Source organism: Haliotis rubra, unplaced genomic scaffold (assembly GCF_003918875.1).
Source record: "Haliotis rubra isolate DU_JTF1 unplaced genomic scaffold, ASM391887v1 Scf1723, whole genome shotgun sequence".
NCBI classification, from domain to species: Eukaryota; Metazoa; Mollusca; class Gastropoda; order Lepetellida; family Haliotidae; genus Haliotis; species Haliotis rubra.
The window spans coordinates 48,465-67,377 of record NW_025765696.1 but is presented as its reverse complement, the minus strand read 5'-3'; the positions used below and the strand labels follow the sequence as shown (position 1 = coordinate 67,377).

The 18,913-nt window shown below is 49.0% G+C and overlaps 1 protein-coding gene across 1 annotated transcript in view; it reads left to right on the top strand.

Annotated features, from left to right (window-relative positions):
• Positions 1-18,913, top strand: part of LOC124272759 (protocadherin Fat 3-like) — a 79,225-nt gene that overhangs the window by 27,221 nt on the left and 33,091 nt on the right. Inside the window, exons 9-11 of the mRNA XM_046707961.1 lie at positions 51-232; positions 1,821-2,133; positions 3,817-4,058. Of these exons, the coding sequence (XP_046563917.1) occupies positions 51-232; positions 1,821-2,133; positions 3,817-4,058 (737 nt within the window). The remainder of the gene's footprint in view (positions 1-50; positions 233-1,820; positions 2,134-3,816; positions 4,059-18,913) is intronic.

The window sequence follows — 18,913 nt, the reverse complement described above, 5'->3', positions numbered from 1 at the left end:
TGAAGTGCTTGGGTTACTTATTATATCGATGTGTTATACTTGTGTTTAAGGCAACCAGATTCAGGTTGTTGGACCATTCGACTTCGCTACTGTCTCGACATATACCCTGACGGTTCTGCTCAATGACGGCTACAAACGCACCAGCTACGACATCACCGTCAACATCATCGACGCCAACGACCCCCCATCATGTACCAGTAATAGCTACATTGTTAATGCAGACGAAAACACGGTAATAATTCTATATATGCACGTATATTATTGAATCCTAGAAGGGGCATTGTTGCGTTGTCGCATTGTAGCGTTGTCGCCCTCTCAAAAACAAGCAAAAAGAGGCCAAATTAACCAAAGGGCGACAATGCGACAATACGACAACGCAACATTCCGGCCATTTATCCCATTGTCGCTCTGTAGCATTGTCGCGTTTTGAATATTATTATTCATCCAAAGGGCGACAATGCGACATAGCGACATTTTTCAAGGTGAAAATATGTCGTGTTGTCGCATTGTCGCGTTGTCGCACTTTTCGACACATTCCGGCGCAGAGATGACTTAATATGCTGGCTGGTCGCATGGAACTCTGGGTAGGAGAGTGCCTTTTCGATTACCGGTGCGCATGCGTAGAAAATCAATTTGACTACGCATGCGCAAGAAAAGTTATACTCTATTTCAGACTTCAGTGGTCTTTTGTTACCGCCAATGGGTTTTAAAATGAAATAGTATTCGTAATGGAAATCGGGGCTGCTTTTCTTGAACTTAATCAATATAATGCAAATCTTTGATTGCTGCTTTGAAAATTATTTCATATATTGTAAATGTTGGGATATTTAGCCAATAAGCAAAACAAATTATTAGCGCTTCTAGCTATTCATTGTAATGACGGCACACACTGGCCCCGTCATTGTAGGCGGGGCAATTCGCTGTGCAGGGTTGCGTCTCTTAGTCGCACAAGAAAACTATGATCATTAGTTCGAATCCCAGCACCATGCACATTCATCACTTTGGACATTTCTCCAATATCAAGCTGACAGTTTGTGAATAACTGAAATATTCCTACTCCCTTGCTCCACCATCGTTCACACACCAAGCCCCCCTCCCACTCCCTTGCTCCACCATCGTTCACACACCAAGCTCCCCTCCCTCTCCCTTGCTCCACCATCGTTCACACACCAAGCTCCCTCCCACTCCCTTGCTTCACCATCGTTCACACACCAAGCTCCCCTCCCACTCCCTTGCTCCACCATTGTTCACACCACCAAACTCCCCTCCCACTCCCTTGCTCCACCCTCGTTCACAAACCAAGCCCCTCCCGCTCCCTTGCTCCACCATCGTTCACACACCAAGCTCCCCTCCCACTCCCTTGCTCCACCATCGTTCACACACCAAGCTCCCCTCCCACTCCCTTGCTCCACCATCGTTCACACACCAAGCCCCCTCCCACCCCTTGCTCCACCATCGTTCACACACCAAGCCCCCCTCCCACTCCCTTGATCCACCATCGTTCACACACCAAGCCCCCTCCCACTCCCTTGCTCCACCATCCACACCAAGCCCCCTCCCACTCCCTTGCTCCACCATCGTTCACACACCAAGCTCCCCTCCCACTCCCTTGCTCCACCATCGTTCACACACCAAGCTCCCCTCCCACTCCCTTGCTCCACCATCGTTCACACACCAAGCCCCCTCCCACTCCCTTGCTCCACCATCGTTCACACACCAAGCCCCCCTCCCACTCCCTTGCTCCACCATCGTTGACACACCAGCCCCCATCCCATTTCCCATGTATATAATTCATGCATCTATGTATGTATTCTTCACAGATGACCCCAATCTCGGTCAGTGCGTTCGGTATCAACGACGCCAGCGGACAGACTCACACTCTGGCTCTCTCCAGCCCATTGTTCAGCGTATTTCAGGTAGAAGGTCCGATGCAAATAAAGCCAAACGTCGCCCTTGACTGCGAATCAAGTACGCCCATTCCAAACCCCGTGACCGTCGACATTACCGTTACCGACAACTTCGGTGCCTCTGGGACGTGTGCCGTCACCATTCAGTGCAACGACCTAAACGACAACAGCCCCGAGTTTGTGACATCCACGTACAGCTTCCTGGTGGCGACCGACATGGCAGTCGGTGAGCTTCCAACTCGTCAGTATCACACGTGTACATAGTAGTAAGAGAATGAGAGAGGGAAATGTGAACAGTATTCAGAATATATATCGGTATCTCACCTACAATGGGGGACATTGTGGTGGGGTAGCAAAACAAGCTTTCAATGCCTATCCATGATATTCAGTGTCTGCTGGGGACATGTCTAGGGCGCGAGGGTGTGGATACAAGGAATCTCAGCACAGTTAGCACAGGCTGTATGGGGGCTGGCGTTGTCATGCTGAGAAAGAACACGTGGCTGTAGTTGCAAGAGAATGACAAGGGCTCTCTGCCGGTAACGTCGCTTACTTAAGTCTGGGCCCATCTTAGTCTCATAACTGTCCTTTGTCCGCCACTGCTGTCTGTCGACTAAATATAAATCAATGACACTGTCAGGGATCGATTCCGAAGATGCAATGTACTGGTCTTCATTGGGCTTTAGTGACCTTGGATGTCCCTTGTGCCAGTCTGATGTGTGCCCGGTCTGTCTGTAACACTGTACAGTAGTTACACCATCACACGAGCAACTAATCAACTATACCCTGGGCATTTAGAGCATTTGTACGGCGTTTTGTCTCTGTGTGTGTTTCACATGCCGCCCGTAACACTGATATCCCCTGGCGAGTAGTGTCGGGTGCCTTGGCGGACCATGTTTTAGACTACGTAGGTACTACTAAGTAACAATAACAATAAAGCAACGTGATCAGCAAGTCCAGGAGAAGCTGAATATGCGGACCTCGCCTTTGAAATGTCTCGCGTACATCCCCAGTACACTGTCGTCAGGCTCCCCATTGTTCTCGGTGCCCTTGGTTTGAGATCTCCTGATCTCTTGGCACAGATCAGGAGAGTGCCCGGGTTCTCCACCGGGAGTACAGCCCTTCTGACACTCTGGGTAATGCAGAAGGCTGCAGCGTTTGAGAGTGTACATATTGTCCGGAAAGTTCTTGGTGGGTTCCACTAGGCAGCGTTCCTGGGAGAAGTCCCATTCGCTGACTGGGCTGCGTGTAGAGGGGGCAAGAGCCCTGAGCTGATGATGAGCCTTACCAGCCTGACTGTGCCAGCATAACTTCGGGCCGAGTAAAAAAAAACTAGTTTAAAGAAAATCTGGAGCTCAGAGCTAAATGCTCGAAACACGGTCAAAACCACCAACACTTTTGATGTGCCAGTCGTTTCGTATTATTTTTGAGTAGTTCATTAGACAGAACAAGACATCCAGAGTCTTGACCGCCTGATCAGAAGGATCATGTCTGATATCAGATCCAACCACCCCCGGTTCTGGCCTATTCATTTGTATATGCCAATCAATTCGGGCGGACGGGGGCTGGAGGCTCATCATGACAGTGGGGTGTGAGGTGAGGTGACCTGAGCTGATCATGGGCTTCACAAGCCTGACTGCCATGACCACCTCTTTCTGATGCATGTTACATTTCAATCCGTAAACAACAAGTACAATGTTGCCGTGGGCATATCACTATTCCTTACAGAGCGCTGTGTTGGGTTGAACGATAAGGTTTGCGAATTAGTTGAGTTTCGACTTGAGTTTCTAATATTTGGCAATTTCCTTTTAAAATGGTAAATTTGGTCGTCACTTTATATCATGAAACTATCGGGAAGGTTTTACCTATGCTTCTTCCCTCGTTGTTCCCTCATTCTCCTCTGTGTTGCCAGGGACGTCTATCGGCAAGGTAAGTGCTACTGACAAGGACATCACAACGACGACGAACGGCAAGGTGCAGTACAGTCTGAAGGTGTCAGATCCGGTGGGTGTTGTGAAGGTGCTACCTGACGGGGACGTCTTGATCGACGCAGACATTTCCAGCATGTACGGCGACACAGTGTCCGGGGAGATCCTGGCGACAGACCAAGGGGCTGGGTCCAGACAAAGCACTGCGACTTTCTTGTTTAAATGGGTAGGTAATCTGTTGGTATGGCAACTCAAAGGAATTGATACATATACTTCCACAGGACATCGATACATATACTTGTCATACGTTGGAAGGACATCAATTCATATCCATGACATACATCGGCAGGACATTGATACATATACTTGTCATACATCGACAGTACATCGATGCATATACATGTCATACATCGACAGTACATCGATACATATACATGTCATACGTCGACAGTACATCGATACATATACATGTCATACATCGACAGTACATCGATACATATACATGTCATACATCGACAGTACATCGATGCATATACATGTCATACATCGACAGTACATCGATGCATATACATGTCATACATCGACAGTACATCGACGCATCGACAGTACATCGATACATATACATGTCATACATCGACAGTACATCGATGCATATACATGTCATGCGTCGACAGTACATCGATACATATACATGTCATACATCGACAGCACATCGATACATATACATGTCATGCATCGACAGCACATCGATGCATATACATGTCATGCATCGACAGTACATCGATGCATATACATGTCATACATCAACAGTACATCGACGCATCAACAGTACATCGATACATATACAGGTCATACACCGGCAGGACATCAATACTTACACACCTTGGGGTGATATGGTCTTCACAATAGATAGCTGTTTATGTTTTATATCAACCTCTTGTGACGTCATCAGGTGTTGCTTCTGTAATGTGTAGGGTTATTAATTGACTGAGATGACGAGGAGTAGTATATACAATGGGGCTACGGGACCAGGTACCCCCCCAATGGCTCAATTTTTAAATTGAGCACTTGGGAAGTCCCTAATCCCGTAACCCCATTGTGTACAATGTTGCTGAGGTGCATGCAAAATTTGATGAAAATCGGTCGAATAGTTTCTGAAATATTGGCTTTTAAGTGAGCATGGGGTCGGTAGGGAAAAAGGCTCGGGTCGCCTTGGGGGTAGTTTCTCCTCCGAGCGCTGTGGGCGGACGAGTCGCAGTGCGTGTGCGTGTGTCTCTCTTGGATTGGTGTACGGGTGGCTGGCTGGCTGGCTACATTAAGCAGAAAAATAGGCTTGCAAGACTGATAAAAAATCATCACGAGAAACTATCATCACACGGTTGGGGATGTGTAAGGGACTGTGTCGTGAGGTACGATCATCAACTCCTCTCTGACGAATGCTCTCGGCGGTCCGTATTTCAAGTAGTACAAGTTCGGTTCGCCTTCTTTGATGTCGACAAGGTCTACGTTGTACGTTTTCATGGACCATATCGGATCGGTGGCGCGTTTTCTGCTGTCTCCCTCGTATTCTTCCAGGTGGTACAAGTACCTAACGCTGACCCGGTCCGGTAATGTTTTCTCTGTTTAATTGCGACGTGCCGCCGCCACGTGTGATGATTCGACTGATTTCATTTTGATGGCTTCGACGTGTCTTTTGCCCACGAGTCTGGTGACTTCGCTGTTGATGACATCCACCAATCGTGGCAAGCGTACAACCCATTCTGTGTTTCTGTTTCGGGATCGATTAAATCCTGCGAGTATTGGTGAGAGAACAGGCGTTCGGCTAGGGTGCGATTGAATCTCTCAACGATCGCTTGGCTAAGGTGAGCTCCCGCTATACCTCGTCTTGCATGGACGTCGTGCTTGGCCAGCAGGTGCGACACGGCTCCCATGAACTCGCATCCAGGATCGACTTGCAACAGGGCAGGCCAGGTCAAGCAACTGCCATGTGGTCGTAATATTGCGCATTAAAACCAACTATTACTTTCCGTGGTAACCTTCACGTATTTTTTCAATGTTTTCTACGTGTTTATATGCTGCTGGCCGCTGTTAGCTACATGCTTGCGTGTTTTGCTTTCAGGCCTTTTCATCCTGTTCGGTCTGTGGTCGCCGATACGTTGTTTTATCGTGAGATGCGTGAGGCGGGAGGGGACCTGACGCAGGTCCCCCCGTCTAAAACAAAACGAACGTCAAAAAAGGGAAAAAAATCCCGAGGCCCTTCCCCCTCTCCTACCACTTCGAGTGGTTTTGACATGTCGGTAATGGAATCTATGTTTCAGCAGCATATGGACTCCGTGAAGTCCTTCGTTCGGGAGTCGGTTGGAGGTCTCCGGCAGGAGTTCCTCACCCACTCCGGACGGGGGGCGGAGAGTCCGGGGGTGGGATCGCCGGGCTCGGCTCGATCCCTCAGCCTTGAGGCGTCTGTAGATCCGTTGCCTCTGGCTTCGGATCCGGACGCCTCGGCTGCTCCGGAGAGGGAGGTGCTCCCAGTCCCCCTCTCGGAGTTAGCGCAGGGACCGTTGAGTATTCCTGGTATTCCGGTCCTTGCGCACACCCGCCCCTTGAGAGCGGAGGCACCAGTTCTGCCTGGCCTGCCTCCAGCGTCTCGGGACCGGGGTCCACGCACGCCGGCTGGCGCTGACGTGGAGCCGTCTGTCTGTTCTTCCCTTCCTGTGGTTCCTAGCGCTAGGCAGTCCACCGGGTCGGGGTTAGGGTCCTCTTACGGAGGAGACCCAGCCTCTGACTCGGGCTCGGGCGCCGAGGCAATGGAGCTTGGGGAGGTTGAGGAGCAGGACGGAGGCTTCCGTTTTGCTTCGGCCTTGCGGGAGGTCCGGCAGAGAATTGCCGAGGGCCTACCCCAGGCCGCGGTGCCTGCTGGTTGCGTGGACTCGACTGAGTTCCGCTTGCCAGGCGAGGCGTTTGCCCCTAGGCAACCCTCGCAGACGCAGCTCCGCATTCTGCCTTCGTTGGTCTCGGACGTGGTCGATCCCCTCTTGTCTGGTGCCCGAGTACGGTTTGACTTACCGGATCTCGTGCGGCGCTACCAGCTTGGGGAGGATTCCCTGTTCGTTGTGCCAATTGTAGACGAATGTGTGTTCACTTCCGTCGCCCTGGGGGGAGGCTCGGCTTCCTCCGGAGCAGCTCCGGCTGCTCGGCAAGGGCGCCTTGACTCCACCTTTTGCCCTCGCGGGCGCCCCCCTGCGGCACGCGTACCGGACCTACGAGGAGGTCTACCGGAACGCGATGCAGCAGGTGCGGGTGGTGGTCCATGAGGCCTACCTCTCCTCGGTTCAGAGGTCGGCCCTGGAGGCGGAGGGGCATGCTGGCGACGTGTCGCCGCATGTCGTGCTGCTCCGTCAGCTTTCGGAAGTGCAGGCTCACCTCGCGCGCGACTCTTTGCGGTCTGCTGCGTCGACGGTGATGTGCGCAGTCATGGGGATGCGCAGGCTGTGGCTGTCGACGTCTAGGTACTCGGCAGCAACACAGCAGACCTTGCTGGCCCTCCCTTTCCGTCTGGGAGCGACCCTCTTTCCAGGGGCCCAGCAGGTCATACGGGAGGCTGCCGCTGCAGCTACCTCCTTCAAGGACTCTAAGGCCTTGTTGGAGCACCCGCTGGGTGTCTCCCCTCCGATGCCCCTTCCACCTTCCGAGGGGTGCAGCCTACACCCGAGTCTGCCGGCTGGCTTCGGCCGCTTGGTAGGGGTAGGCGGAGGAACAGGTCCGCCAAGGGTAGGGGCAAGGAGCAGTCCTCGACTAGCTCCCAGCCTTTTCGCGGGCGCGGGAGGTCTGCCCCGACCTCCCGTTAACCCATCAGGCTGCCGCTCAAGCCGTGTGTCACACCCAGTCAGCTCCGCTACTCGGGTCTACACACGCGCTCCTACCCCATATCCCAGTGGGAGGCCGCCTCTCTCTATTCCTGCCGGAATGGGAGAAGGCTACCAACAACGCTTGGGTGCTGGCCACGGTCAGCATAGGCCATCTCCCACTGTGGAAGCGAGGTCCGCCCGACTTCACCGCATACGTGCGCACTCCGGTGCCATCATGTCGCCAGGCGGACATATTGTTCAGGCTCTGCTGGACAAGTCCGCAATCGAGCGCATTCCACCGGGAGAGGAACAGGCGGGATTTTATTCCACGTACTTCCTCGTCCCGAAGAAAGACGGCGGGTTCCGTCCGATTCTCAACCTCAAGGGGTTGAATCGCATGCTCGAAGTACCATCCTTCAAGATGGAGACACTGCGCTCGGTGATCTCATCTGTTCAGCCCGGCGATTGGCTCACGTCAATCGACCTAAAGGATGCGTATCTGCATGTACCCATACATCCATCGTTCAAGCAGTACCTTCGGTTCTCTTACGACTCGACTACCGAGGTACCGAGGACGACTCTCTCAAAGAATTGAAAACCTCTGCAGGTTTGGTTAAGTTTTGCGCCTCACCCTGTCGTAAGGGAGAAACAAGAGGTCGGCTTGGTGGACGCGATTTCGGCGTTGACATGTCGAATTTTCTTCTCGGGATGTAACGAGGCACTGGCAGGTAGACTTACCAGATGGCTTAAAAATCAAGTCTTTGGCTTTCTCTTCCGAGACTCGAGCGGCTTTAGCGAGTTTCGGGATGGCGTCCGTGCCTTTCCAGTACCCGCACGGGCTGTAACAAATTTTCTCCATGATATATGTACGCATGTGTGCATAAGTGTTCAATTATTCTATACGCATTTGTGCCCGTACGTGTAAGTGGTGACTCCGTTGATGGCGATCCATCGTTTCGTGTCCATAGGAGACAGCGAGGTCTTGTTGATTCTCAGTCCGTATATCCTGTGTCGGTTGCTTCTCAGCATGTTCATTTGGTGTTTGAACGTTTTATTCTTGAACAGGGCTTCCTTGAATCTGGCGTGCTTGATGTGTTTGTTTTTTTCGCGACATGTTTTATCACGCCTTTCGACTTTCGGATTTCGGCGGTGGTGGCTTACTTGATGGAATACTTCTTGGGTCTCAAGCCGACGTACTCGGTGATCGGCGGCCCGCGCATTCGTCCTTCATCTTGCAGAGCACTTTTTGGTTGACTTGGCTGTGCATAGGGTGATCTTTTGTTCATGTGCAGCACTGCCAAGTCATATTCGATTATCTTGCTTCGGTTCAACGCCGGGCTGGCTATAAGTTTCCTGAGTTTTTCTTCCTCGCTGGATCTGACTAATTTCATGTAAACACGTTTTCTCAAACTCTCCATCGTTTTCCGGAACACCGAGTTGTTCATGAGCTTGTACAAGTTTTTTTCTCGAAATCGCTGGTGGCTAGCCTTCTAAATCTGTGTTGATTCTGATGTAGGGCTCCATCCACGGACTTTGATCGAACTGGAGCGCCCTGTGTATTTTTGTGTGTAAGTTTCATTCCCAGCGACAAGTACAGCTGCAGATTGCGATATTGGACGACGTATTTTGACATGTTCATCAAGTTCAGCACGAGGTTTTCGACGTTAGCCAACTTGTTGTTTCCCAGAAAGTTTCGTTGACATTCAGACATCCAGTCTGGGTTCACCGTCAATCGTTCGGGAGCTAGCAGATAGCTGTTGTGTGATTCATGTAGTTCTGCGGGATAGTCCAAGTCCACTTTGAGTACGTAGCCTTTGTTCGAATCCGTGCGATGTTATTCATGATAATCATCTCGGGTGAGGAGACCCATTCGAATCCCACGGTGGGGAGATACTGACTCATGGCCCAGCTGTACAGGTTGTTGGCGCCGAGATAGAGTATGTGTTTGGCTGGTTTGCCGGGGTCGTGACCGGGAACATACTTGTTGTTGGCTTTGGCGTATCGTTTGGCGGGCATGGAAATCCCACCTCGCAAGCCTTTCTCCACGAACAGGTGCTTGCGTAATCCGTCAGTAGTTTCAGCTCCACGCTGGTCTTTTTCAACAAGGCATGCCAAGAGAGACCGGGCGATGAGAAATACCACGCATGCCGTACCAGGCCGTACTGTTTCAAGCACGTTTTTCTGAATATCTCGAACAGTTGGCCAGCAGCAGCACCTCCTTTTTAAAGTACAGGTCGTGGTAATCGCCCAAATTCTTGCAGCCCAGTTTGTCCCACACGTTAATCGCGTGCTCGTAATCGTCTTGAGAGATATTGGAATCGGTCAAGTTGCTGTAAAAGTGGTCTATGGGAGGTAATCGTCCATGTACTCGTTGGGGTAGACGCCCTTCCTCAGCAGCAGGGGTCGAGTCTCAGTGTCAGTGTATCGATTGGTGATGTCGAAGTCGTTCAGGTGGTTGGTGTTCACCAGACTGTCTAGAGATGGCAGCAGGAACTGAACGCTAACGGAGATGTATTTTTCCATGTTGTTGGGGATGCACGTTATGTTGTCGTCGACCTTCGTGATGGCCTGCATGATCAGGTGAGAATCGTAACCTCGAAGTTTGTGTCACACGACGGGGATTTTGATGGTTTTGGGATTGATTTTTAGCTTCAAGTTGCACGCGTTGTGAGCGGCTACTCTGTACTTACCGGTGATGTGGCAGTGATCTCTCACGACATCCCACTTCAGGGGTTCGTCACACACGTGGCAATTCTTAGCTTTCTTATGAGTTTGCCAGTCATCTTGGGTCATGCGCATGGGGATGAAGGCGTACAACTGTTTCCTGATGATTTTCTCTTCGTTTTGCAAAAAAACACGTGAGAAATCCTTCGGACGCGTCGGGACCTCAGTAGACCACGGGAGCGTTTGTTTTCCTGTCGGATCAAACCACCACATAACCGAACCCGCAGGCTTTGTATTCTTGCGTTTTATACGACGGGCTTCGAGGTCGGCGTAGATGACGTAGGGCACGGGCATTTGATGTTTGTGGTTGAAGAATTTTAGCATGTTTTTCTTTTCGTCGGGCATGTCTATTCGGATGGCCGTCTCTCCCACGCCTCGGCAATCCTCCTGGTGGGATTCCAGCAGGTCGGCTCACGTGAAGCCGTGCAGGCACCTTTCGCAGAAGTGTTTCTTTTCCTTATGCTTCGATTGATCGTAAAACAGTCTGTTGAAATATTTTATCCACGTGTAGTGATACTTGTCGCCTTGCTGGAACATGAATATATTGATTGTCTTGCGGTGTTTCGTTTGTGCTGGAGCTGATCCTGTGCACAATCGTTTTATTTCCTTCGTGTCCGAAGATATTGATGGCTATGTCGTTGTTCTGTTTTTCGATTTTGGTGACCTGGGAGATGGGGGTGGGTTCGTCTAAGCCATTCCAGTTGATCCCATCGTCTTCAGGATAGCTCAAAAGTCTGTCTGAATGTGCTTTGGCCGGAAACTTCGCGGATCTGATCGCACCCCTCATGCAATCATCGCCTTTGTTTTTGACATTGACCATGGCTTGCTTTTTCTTGTAGTACGGTGGCAAGTCTAGGTACGACCCTCCTTTGAACGGCACATAGTTCGCTATGTCCAGGTAGACCGTGTCGATCGTGTCCACTATCCAGCCTGAGCCCATGTGCGTGCAGCGTTCCAGGGATTCTCGTGTTTTTGCAAACGAGGTGTCAATGGATGCGTTGATGGATTCTTGCTTCCAGCCTCTTAGATACTTATCTACGGGGGGGGCTTCGTCCACACGAACCATAGTTCGACGGGTTTGTGTTCCTCAAGCAGTTCGATGAGGTCGGCTTTCATCATGTGTGAATAATCTGAGCCCACCCTCCTTCGCTTGGAGTTTGAGCTGATTCACCGTGGGTGAAGCGGTTCGTCGACGATGCCGAGCAATCTCAACAGCTGAGGTTTCCTCAAACGCGAGTAACCGATCACTCCGCGTTTTTTGGCTATATTTTGCTATATCAATGTGTCAATTATATTCAGATGCGAAGTGAAATCTCTAATAGGTTGTTCGGTATAGTGAGATGAAAAATCAAATCTCTAATAAGTTGTTCGCTATAGTCAGGTGTGAATTCAAATCTCTAATAGGATTTTCATCGCTCTGTTCGGCTGCGAGTCCAAATCTCTAGTAGTTTGTTGGTGTGCGAAGTATGTCTTGCTGTTAAATTTTAGCAACCCCGTCAATACGTTGGATAGTTAAACTTCCAACCGTCTTTTTAAAAAAAAAGCGATTTTCAGCATGCACGTTAGATTTTTATTCTTAGCAGTCGGTTGTGTTTGTTGAGGTAGTCTCTTTTTGTCAAGTAGATTAGATGGCCTCGTGCCACGTCCGTTCCATGGGCTTTGCAACAACGATAATGGCATTTCACGCCTTTGCCGCATGCTTCGCATGTGTAATTCACAAAACACTTTCATATGGACATCATGTGTATGCTGCAACATTCGGTGGTGCATTTCCTGCTGCAGGTTTCAGTTTTTTCGTAGCAGCACGTTCTTGCAGTTATACGGTGCACGCCTTGCCATCTTTATGTATATACATATACATATATTTTAGTCTAATTTGTTGGCGATCAACAGTCGCCGCTAGACCCAGCGCCACGAAAATCATCGTTGACGTTCTTGAACGTTTGAATGGTGTGGTTTTCGCGCGAGAGTTGGTCATTGATGAACTGTATTCTCTGCACGCGTTTTTTTTGGTGTACTCGGCTTGAGCCGCTTGCAGTTTCTCCAAGGCGAAATCGTGACGTTTACATTCCGCTTCCATTTCAGCCACGTTCGACGTTCGTAATTTGGAGAAGAGATAATTGCTGCCGGAATGCGAGGGCATTGACTAATGCACCACCGACCATCATGGCAATCGTAGCCATTCTTTTTTATATTATGTGTTTTTTAATATTACTTCAAAATATTTTCGGATATAATTCCTTGTTTCACAAGAATGTCCTTAATGGGTATCACCATCCCTAAGTCCATGACGAGCATGCCCATGTCCTGCACGATGAAATCTAGTTTGATCGTTGGCTTTTTGAGAACCATTTTCGTGAAGAGAGCGTAACCTATGGTTAGTCAGGTGACCACGACGGCGTGATATGCATCGTTGGCAACAAGCTTTTAAAGCAGGCCGTGGACGAGTATTATGATGCTTTAAAGTGCGATAAAAACTACGTCGAACCATTAGGTCGCGACTATCCGAAGTTCAAAATCGACAATGAAGGGACGCTGCGATTGAAAGCTCATCCTGAGGTTGATCTCATGAACAAACACACGAGAAAACTGATCGCCCTGTCAATGCTAGCCAGTCGCCGTGGTGGTAGTCAAATGATACGCTACTAAACCTGCAAGATTACAGCGGTGCACAACCCAAACAACTTCCGCCGAAGGTCGTCCGAGTTCTGCAAAACGTAAGGACCGAACACGGTGATGCTGGCACTGATCCGAGATGCGCCAAAGAAGCGTCGGACGAAATAGAAAAAATATTGGTCACATACATGAAAGAACCCTTGCCCGGTTTCGAATTTCCTCTAAGGGAACTTCAGGGTCTAGACGAAGCCTTGAAAAACGTGCGCGGAGACCTCATGAACAACATGGGCAAACTGAACGAAATTGACAAGCACATCCCTCGCGAGAAAAGAAAACTCATCAAGCAATGAAAACATCATCAAGAAGAGATTGCGCGACCAGGAAGACGAGAGACGGACCAGAAGGGAGACGATCACAGAACAGCCGCATGCGTGAAACCATCAACCAGGTCTTGAAAGAGGACACCACGTTGGCTGACAGGATCCGAATTCTGTTCCGGGAACAAGAAATCACCATCGCCAGCATTCTCACGGCTTTGGGCTTCATCATATCCACCCTGGTTGTATCGCTGATGGGCAGTGGTGGTACACCACCAGCGAGGCCCTGGCTAAACTGGCCGGCAAAGCCGCCGAAGCGTTGCCTGGCATCTTGGGCAGCATCGTTTCCTGGTTGTTAGGCTTCTTGTCGAAAATGGCCAAATGGATCGGTCAAAACCTGTGGGCTTTCGTCGTCGCCATGGCGGGTCTGCTGTACGTTGCAGCTAAGGAATATTTAACCAAATGAGGAACAGTCCAACCGCGATCCCGCCGACCACCAGCGCCGTTTTGCGATCGACGTGCCGCTGATTGTTTGCCTGCACTTGCGGGGGCAGCTGCTGCTGTTGTTGGCGTGGTGGTTCTATTTCTTCCGGTGTTGGTGCCTCGATGTCCCCGTTTCGTATTGCGACACGACTCCACTGGTTCAAACTAAACTTTTGATCAGCGGTCGCGATGACGAGTTCACTGTTGTAGCCCACCACTCTGTTCACCCTCAGTCGCATGTCGCTCAGAGCCATGTACAGTCCCACCCCGAACACATAGTTGACTTTGATAGCGTTCAATGGCACTTAAGATCGGGCGGTCTTCCAATGGCATCCTCGCGTTAAACACAAACTGTTTCATTGAAAGCCATGTTCATGCGGATCGTTCCACGTCCTGACGTTCGAATCGTCTGACGACTCCATGCGAGTAAACCCTTTCAAAGTGTCCAGCGAACTTTTAACCCGCGGGTCCCTGCTCAAATTCTAAACACGCTTTGCTGTCATTGAAAGCCACGTTCGTCGTGACGTCGACTTGTAACCGATTCTTTCACTAGCTGAACGAACGATGGGAATGCCCAAACTGTGGTTCGACCGGCAAACACCAATCGACTGTCTTCACATCTAGTTTGAATTCACCGCAAACGCGTTTGTCTTTTGGATTGTTTACGCGTTGATCATATGGATTGCTTACGACATTCGATGCCTTGTCCTGCGGAATCGCTGCGCTGATTTCTTTCAGGATATGTCTGATCTTGTAGTACACATGAATTTAGAACAAAGACCGAGTCAGTTCATCATGATGAGTGTCGTTCAATGTCACGCCACACCCGGTTGTCACGCACCACACGACGAAATTGAATTGATTCTGCCAGAACGTCATCACATTCGTGACCGAAAACCTGTAATTTTTAAAAACGTCGATGAACCGAACCACGAAATGTAAACCATCTTTTGTATCAACCACAGTACTCCGTTGCGTGAGATCGGTAGCTCTTATATTATCACTTTTATAAGAAAACACTCCCGGTTTGTACATATTTGAATTGTTATATATAGTATACATATATACTTTTTCCATATGTACGTGACGCTTCCGGTAATAACGAGCGGCGAGTCCGTTCAACTGCTGCACGTGATCGATAACACGTCCGGTCAGCTCGAAGTCACGCTCTGCGACATCACCTACGATGGACCAATATCAAAGACAGAAACAACAGGCTGTTCGTCAATAACGTCCGCAACCAAGCAACGGACCGGTACTACAGCGTGTCCTCGCTCAACGAAGAAATCTTCAAACCCGTCTGAGACAACTCAAAATGAATGACTCTAACGGCATGGTCATGTTAGCCATCAACGGAAAACACGACTCAGTCGGCCATTGGCTAAAACGCTTGGGTTTACGTCGAAAGACATACCACGAAATTACCACGAAATTACCTGATCTAGCTCCATATCGTGAATTGTGCATTCATCTCGATCAGCTGAGCACGACCGACAACGTTCAAGGCGAAGGACCTTCCACACTACTGAGAGCCGTGCCTGTGAAAACGGAAAAGTTGAACGACGGCAGAACTGAATCGTTTTCGTTGCGGCAATACAAGATATAAATCCGAGGCAACATCACGGAATTGAAAATATCTGTTTTAGACATTAAACACGATCCCATAAGTATAGGATATCTCAGCGAGATGCTGCACATACGACAATGACCGAGTCTCCAGGTCCAGGAACACACATAAGAACAACGACCTATGCAATTTCCTCGATACCGAAGGAGCGGTCAACAACACGCGATACAACCTGATCCGCAACGACGAGTACCAAATGATGATAACCCCAGTGTTCCACGGCAGGCTGTTCCACCTGGACGACGTCGAGACCACGGCCGTCTCCAGAAACATGCAGCACACTCTCATCTTCAACAGCGACAACAAATGGGTATTAGTGCCATCCCAAATCCACTGGAATCTCAACATCACGCTCGACTCTCCCCACGTTTTCACGGTCAACAAAGATCACTACTGACGAAAGTCGTGAACAACGGAACCCTTCTCGTGGCTTACGTCCCTATGCAAAGATGCAGCATGATCGTCAGCACGTTGAGGCAAAGAGTAGCCCACATGCTGTTGTGCAAACCCGGGACGCAAAACGCGAACCGCCGTCGTCACGTGACGTTGTTGAAATTGTGAAAGGGACCAAACTCCGCTGGGTCAAACAACCACAATACCAAGTTTGCTCCGTTTACATGCGGGTGAACGTTAACCCCTACACCAGTCTGCAGGAGTCACCGTGACCGTGGAAGACATCGCTCACCAAAATTTTCTTACTCAACAACATACATCTCATGGGTTTAAAGTGCACGTCCGAGGAATTATCTGATAACCAATTGAAAACCATTTCGTAATTTTGTATAAAACAACCGATGAACGACCATCATCCCAACGTAACGCTAGCCGATCTGGGGGACACGCGGAGATTCGATCTGCCCGGCGAGGAAAACACCTTGTACGTCCTGCACTTAAAAGACAACATATTCGAGCGGGTGTCACCAGCAGAAATCAAACAGCCCGACTGGTTGATCAACATGACCATCACCTCAACCCGCATATCTTTTAAAAACAATGGTTCCGTCTCCAAAACTACGAACAACGGGATCTTTCACTCCAGAGTTTGATGTACACGTTTTACGAATACCAGGTCACACGGGCAACATGTTAGCTTCAAACGACATGGCTTCATATTTACGGTTTGACGTACCCGATTGCCAACTAGATTTTTTCGATTCAAATTTGACTATCAAATCACACACCACGCTCATAGTAGATGTCTATCTTGCAGACGCTCGTGGGTCAGAATGAACACTTTTGACTGGTTGATAATACGCTGGTTCACTAGACACAATCACCAACGGTTGTCGTATCGTCATGAGACCGGGATCAACACCCTTAATAAGCCTCGATGGAGTGCGTGTTATAGAAATAATTTCGATTCATGTCTCGAATATTTACGTGTACGATAATTTAAACCTTATCAGCCTCAAATACATCGATCGTACATTAACGGAAAACCATTTAAATATTATTTTATAAAAAAAAAATATATACACACACACAGGATGGGACTGTACCCAGTCGTGGATGAAGTAGCAAAAACACTGAACAGCCGAGCCAAGACACACACACTGCGACTCGCCCACAGAACTCGCTCAATGCTACCGAGACTGCAACGAGGTGACCCAGGGGAACTGCCGAGAGCTGTGGTATGATTTTGCAGAAATCAACATAACGTAACCAGCCAGCCAGCCGGTCGGCTGTACAAGCCGAGTCGAGACACACACACACACTGCGACTCACTCAGTATTATCGAGATGACAGCGAGGCGACCCGAGGGGACTGCGGTATGATGTACTGGAAATCAACATAACGTAGCCCAGCCAGCCAGCCGGTTGGCTGTACAAGCCGAGTCAAGACACACACACTGCGACTGGCTCACAGTGCTCGCTCAAGCTACCGAGATGGCTCCTTCAGACATCTGTATCCTATCTTGTCAGCCGGCCGTGCATCATCATAGCCGAGCCGAAACACACACGCGCACACACTTATACTCGTCCACGGCGATCGTTCAAAGCAACCCCCGAGACGGTAGCGAGGAGATGACTTCCGAGACCTGCGTTTCATTCAGCTAAAACCACCTCTCGCCTCGATAATATACAACAAGTACGACAATACGTTGGATTGTTAGCCTTTCGCCAGACCGACCACATGCTCACTACAAAGTGATCATTTCCTAAACTATTTGACCGATTTTCGTGAATTTTTGCATGCATCTCGGCAGATGGTTACGCTATAGCAAACTAGCATTCGTAACACTCTCGATGACTTCATTAGATTAATTAAGACTTAATTACGACAAAGAGTTGGACATTTTGCCTTTTCCCGAACGACCCCATGCTCACTTAAAAGTAAATATTTCAGAAACTATTCGACCGATTTTCATTAAATTTTGAATGCACCATACAATGGTGCTACGGGATTAGGGACTTCCCAAGGGCTCAACTTAAAAATTGAGCCATTGGGGGGTACCTGGTCCCGTAGCCCCATTGTGTATACTACTCGAGGTTAGCAACTGTTAAAGTGTGGACATGCAAGGCTAAATGTACAATGTTCACACTCAGGGTTAAGTATGAACACTTTTGATTCAGAACAATATAGAAATCTGGAATTGTAAATATAGAAACATTCACAGAATATCTTGTCAAAAAAGATAAATATCTAAAACCAGATCTACAGACCCAGTAGACGGGTAGGTAGAAAAAACCGGTCCAGAAAGGACCCGTTCTTGGGCGGGCTGGTAGTCACACGTGTCCAGTGCCAAGGCGGTTAGGAAGACACACGGGTCCAGTGCCAAGGCGGGTGGCTACACACACACAAGTACAGTACCTAGACGGGTCGGTTCAGTCCCAGAGTTATCGACATTAATGTGGGCATCAGCTTACACACAGGTCCTACATCCAGAATATCCACATACGAAGGGTTCAGGAGCAAAACGACCAAAGTCCTTTTAAGGAATACCGGAGAGACGAAAAACTGGTTTCTTGAAAACAACTGTCCTTGTCCTGTCGTCTTGGTCAGACTTGCGGGGCGGGATACAACGAATCATCTTTTAATATTGTTTCATTGAATATTTTCAGAATGATGAAGGGAAAACTGATTAATGAATTTCATTTTTCTGGCAGAATGACCTGAGTCAGGGATATTTTTAGTGGCGGAACAACCTACTTCACTAAAATTGAGAAGGAAAACAACTTAAGTCATTATGCATAAAATAATTTCAAGAAATACCACAATAACTATGACAAAGATACAAATCAAGTTGTGTGTACCCTTTGCACATGCTTCTGGTGAACTTTTGGGAGGAATATTGCGTTTGAAAACGATGTATTTTTTCCGAAACTCAATTCAACCTTAGAGGATATTAGTGATCCTTTTTCATTGGTTTACAGACTGCAGTACACCCATCAGCCATCAAAATGAGCCATAAAATTCCATATTAGAATTAAAATCAAATTTATTCAAACATAGAACATCCTAAACATCA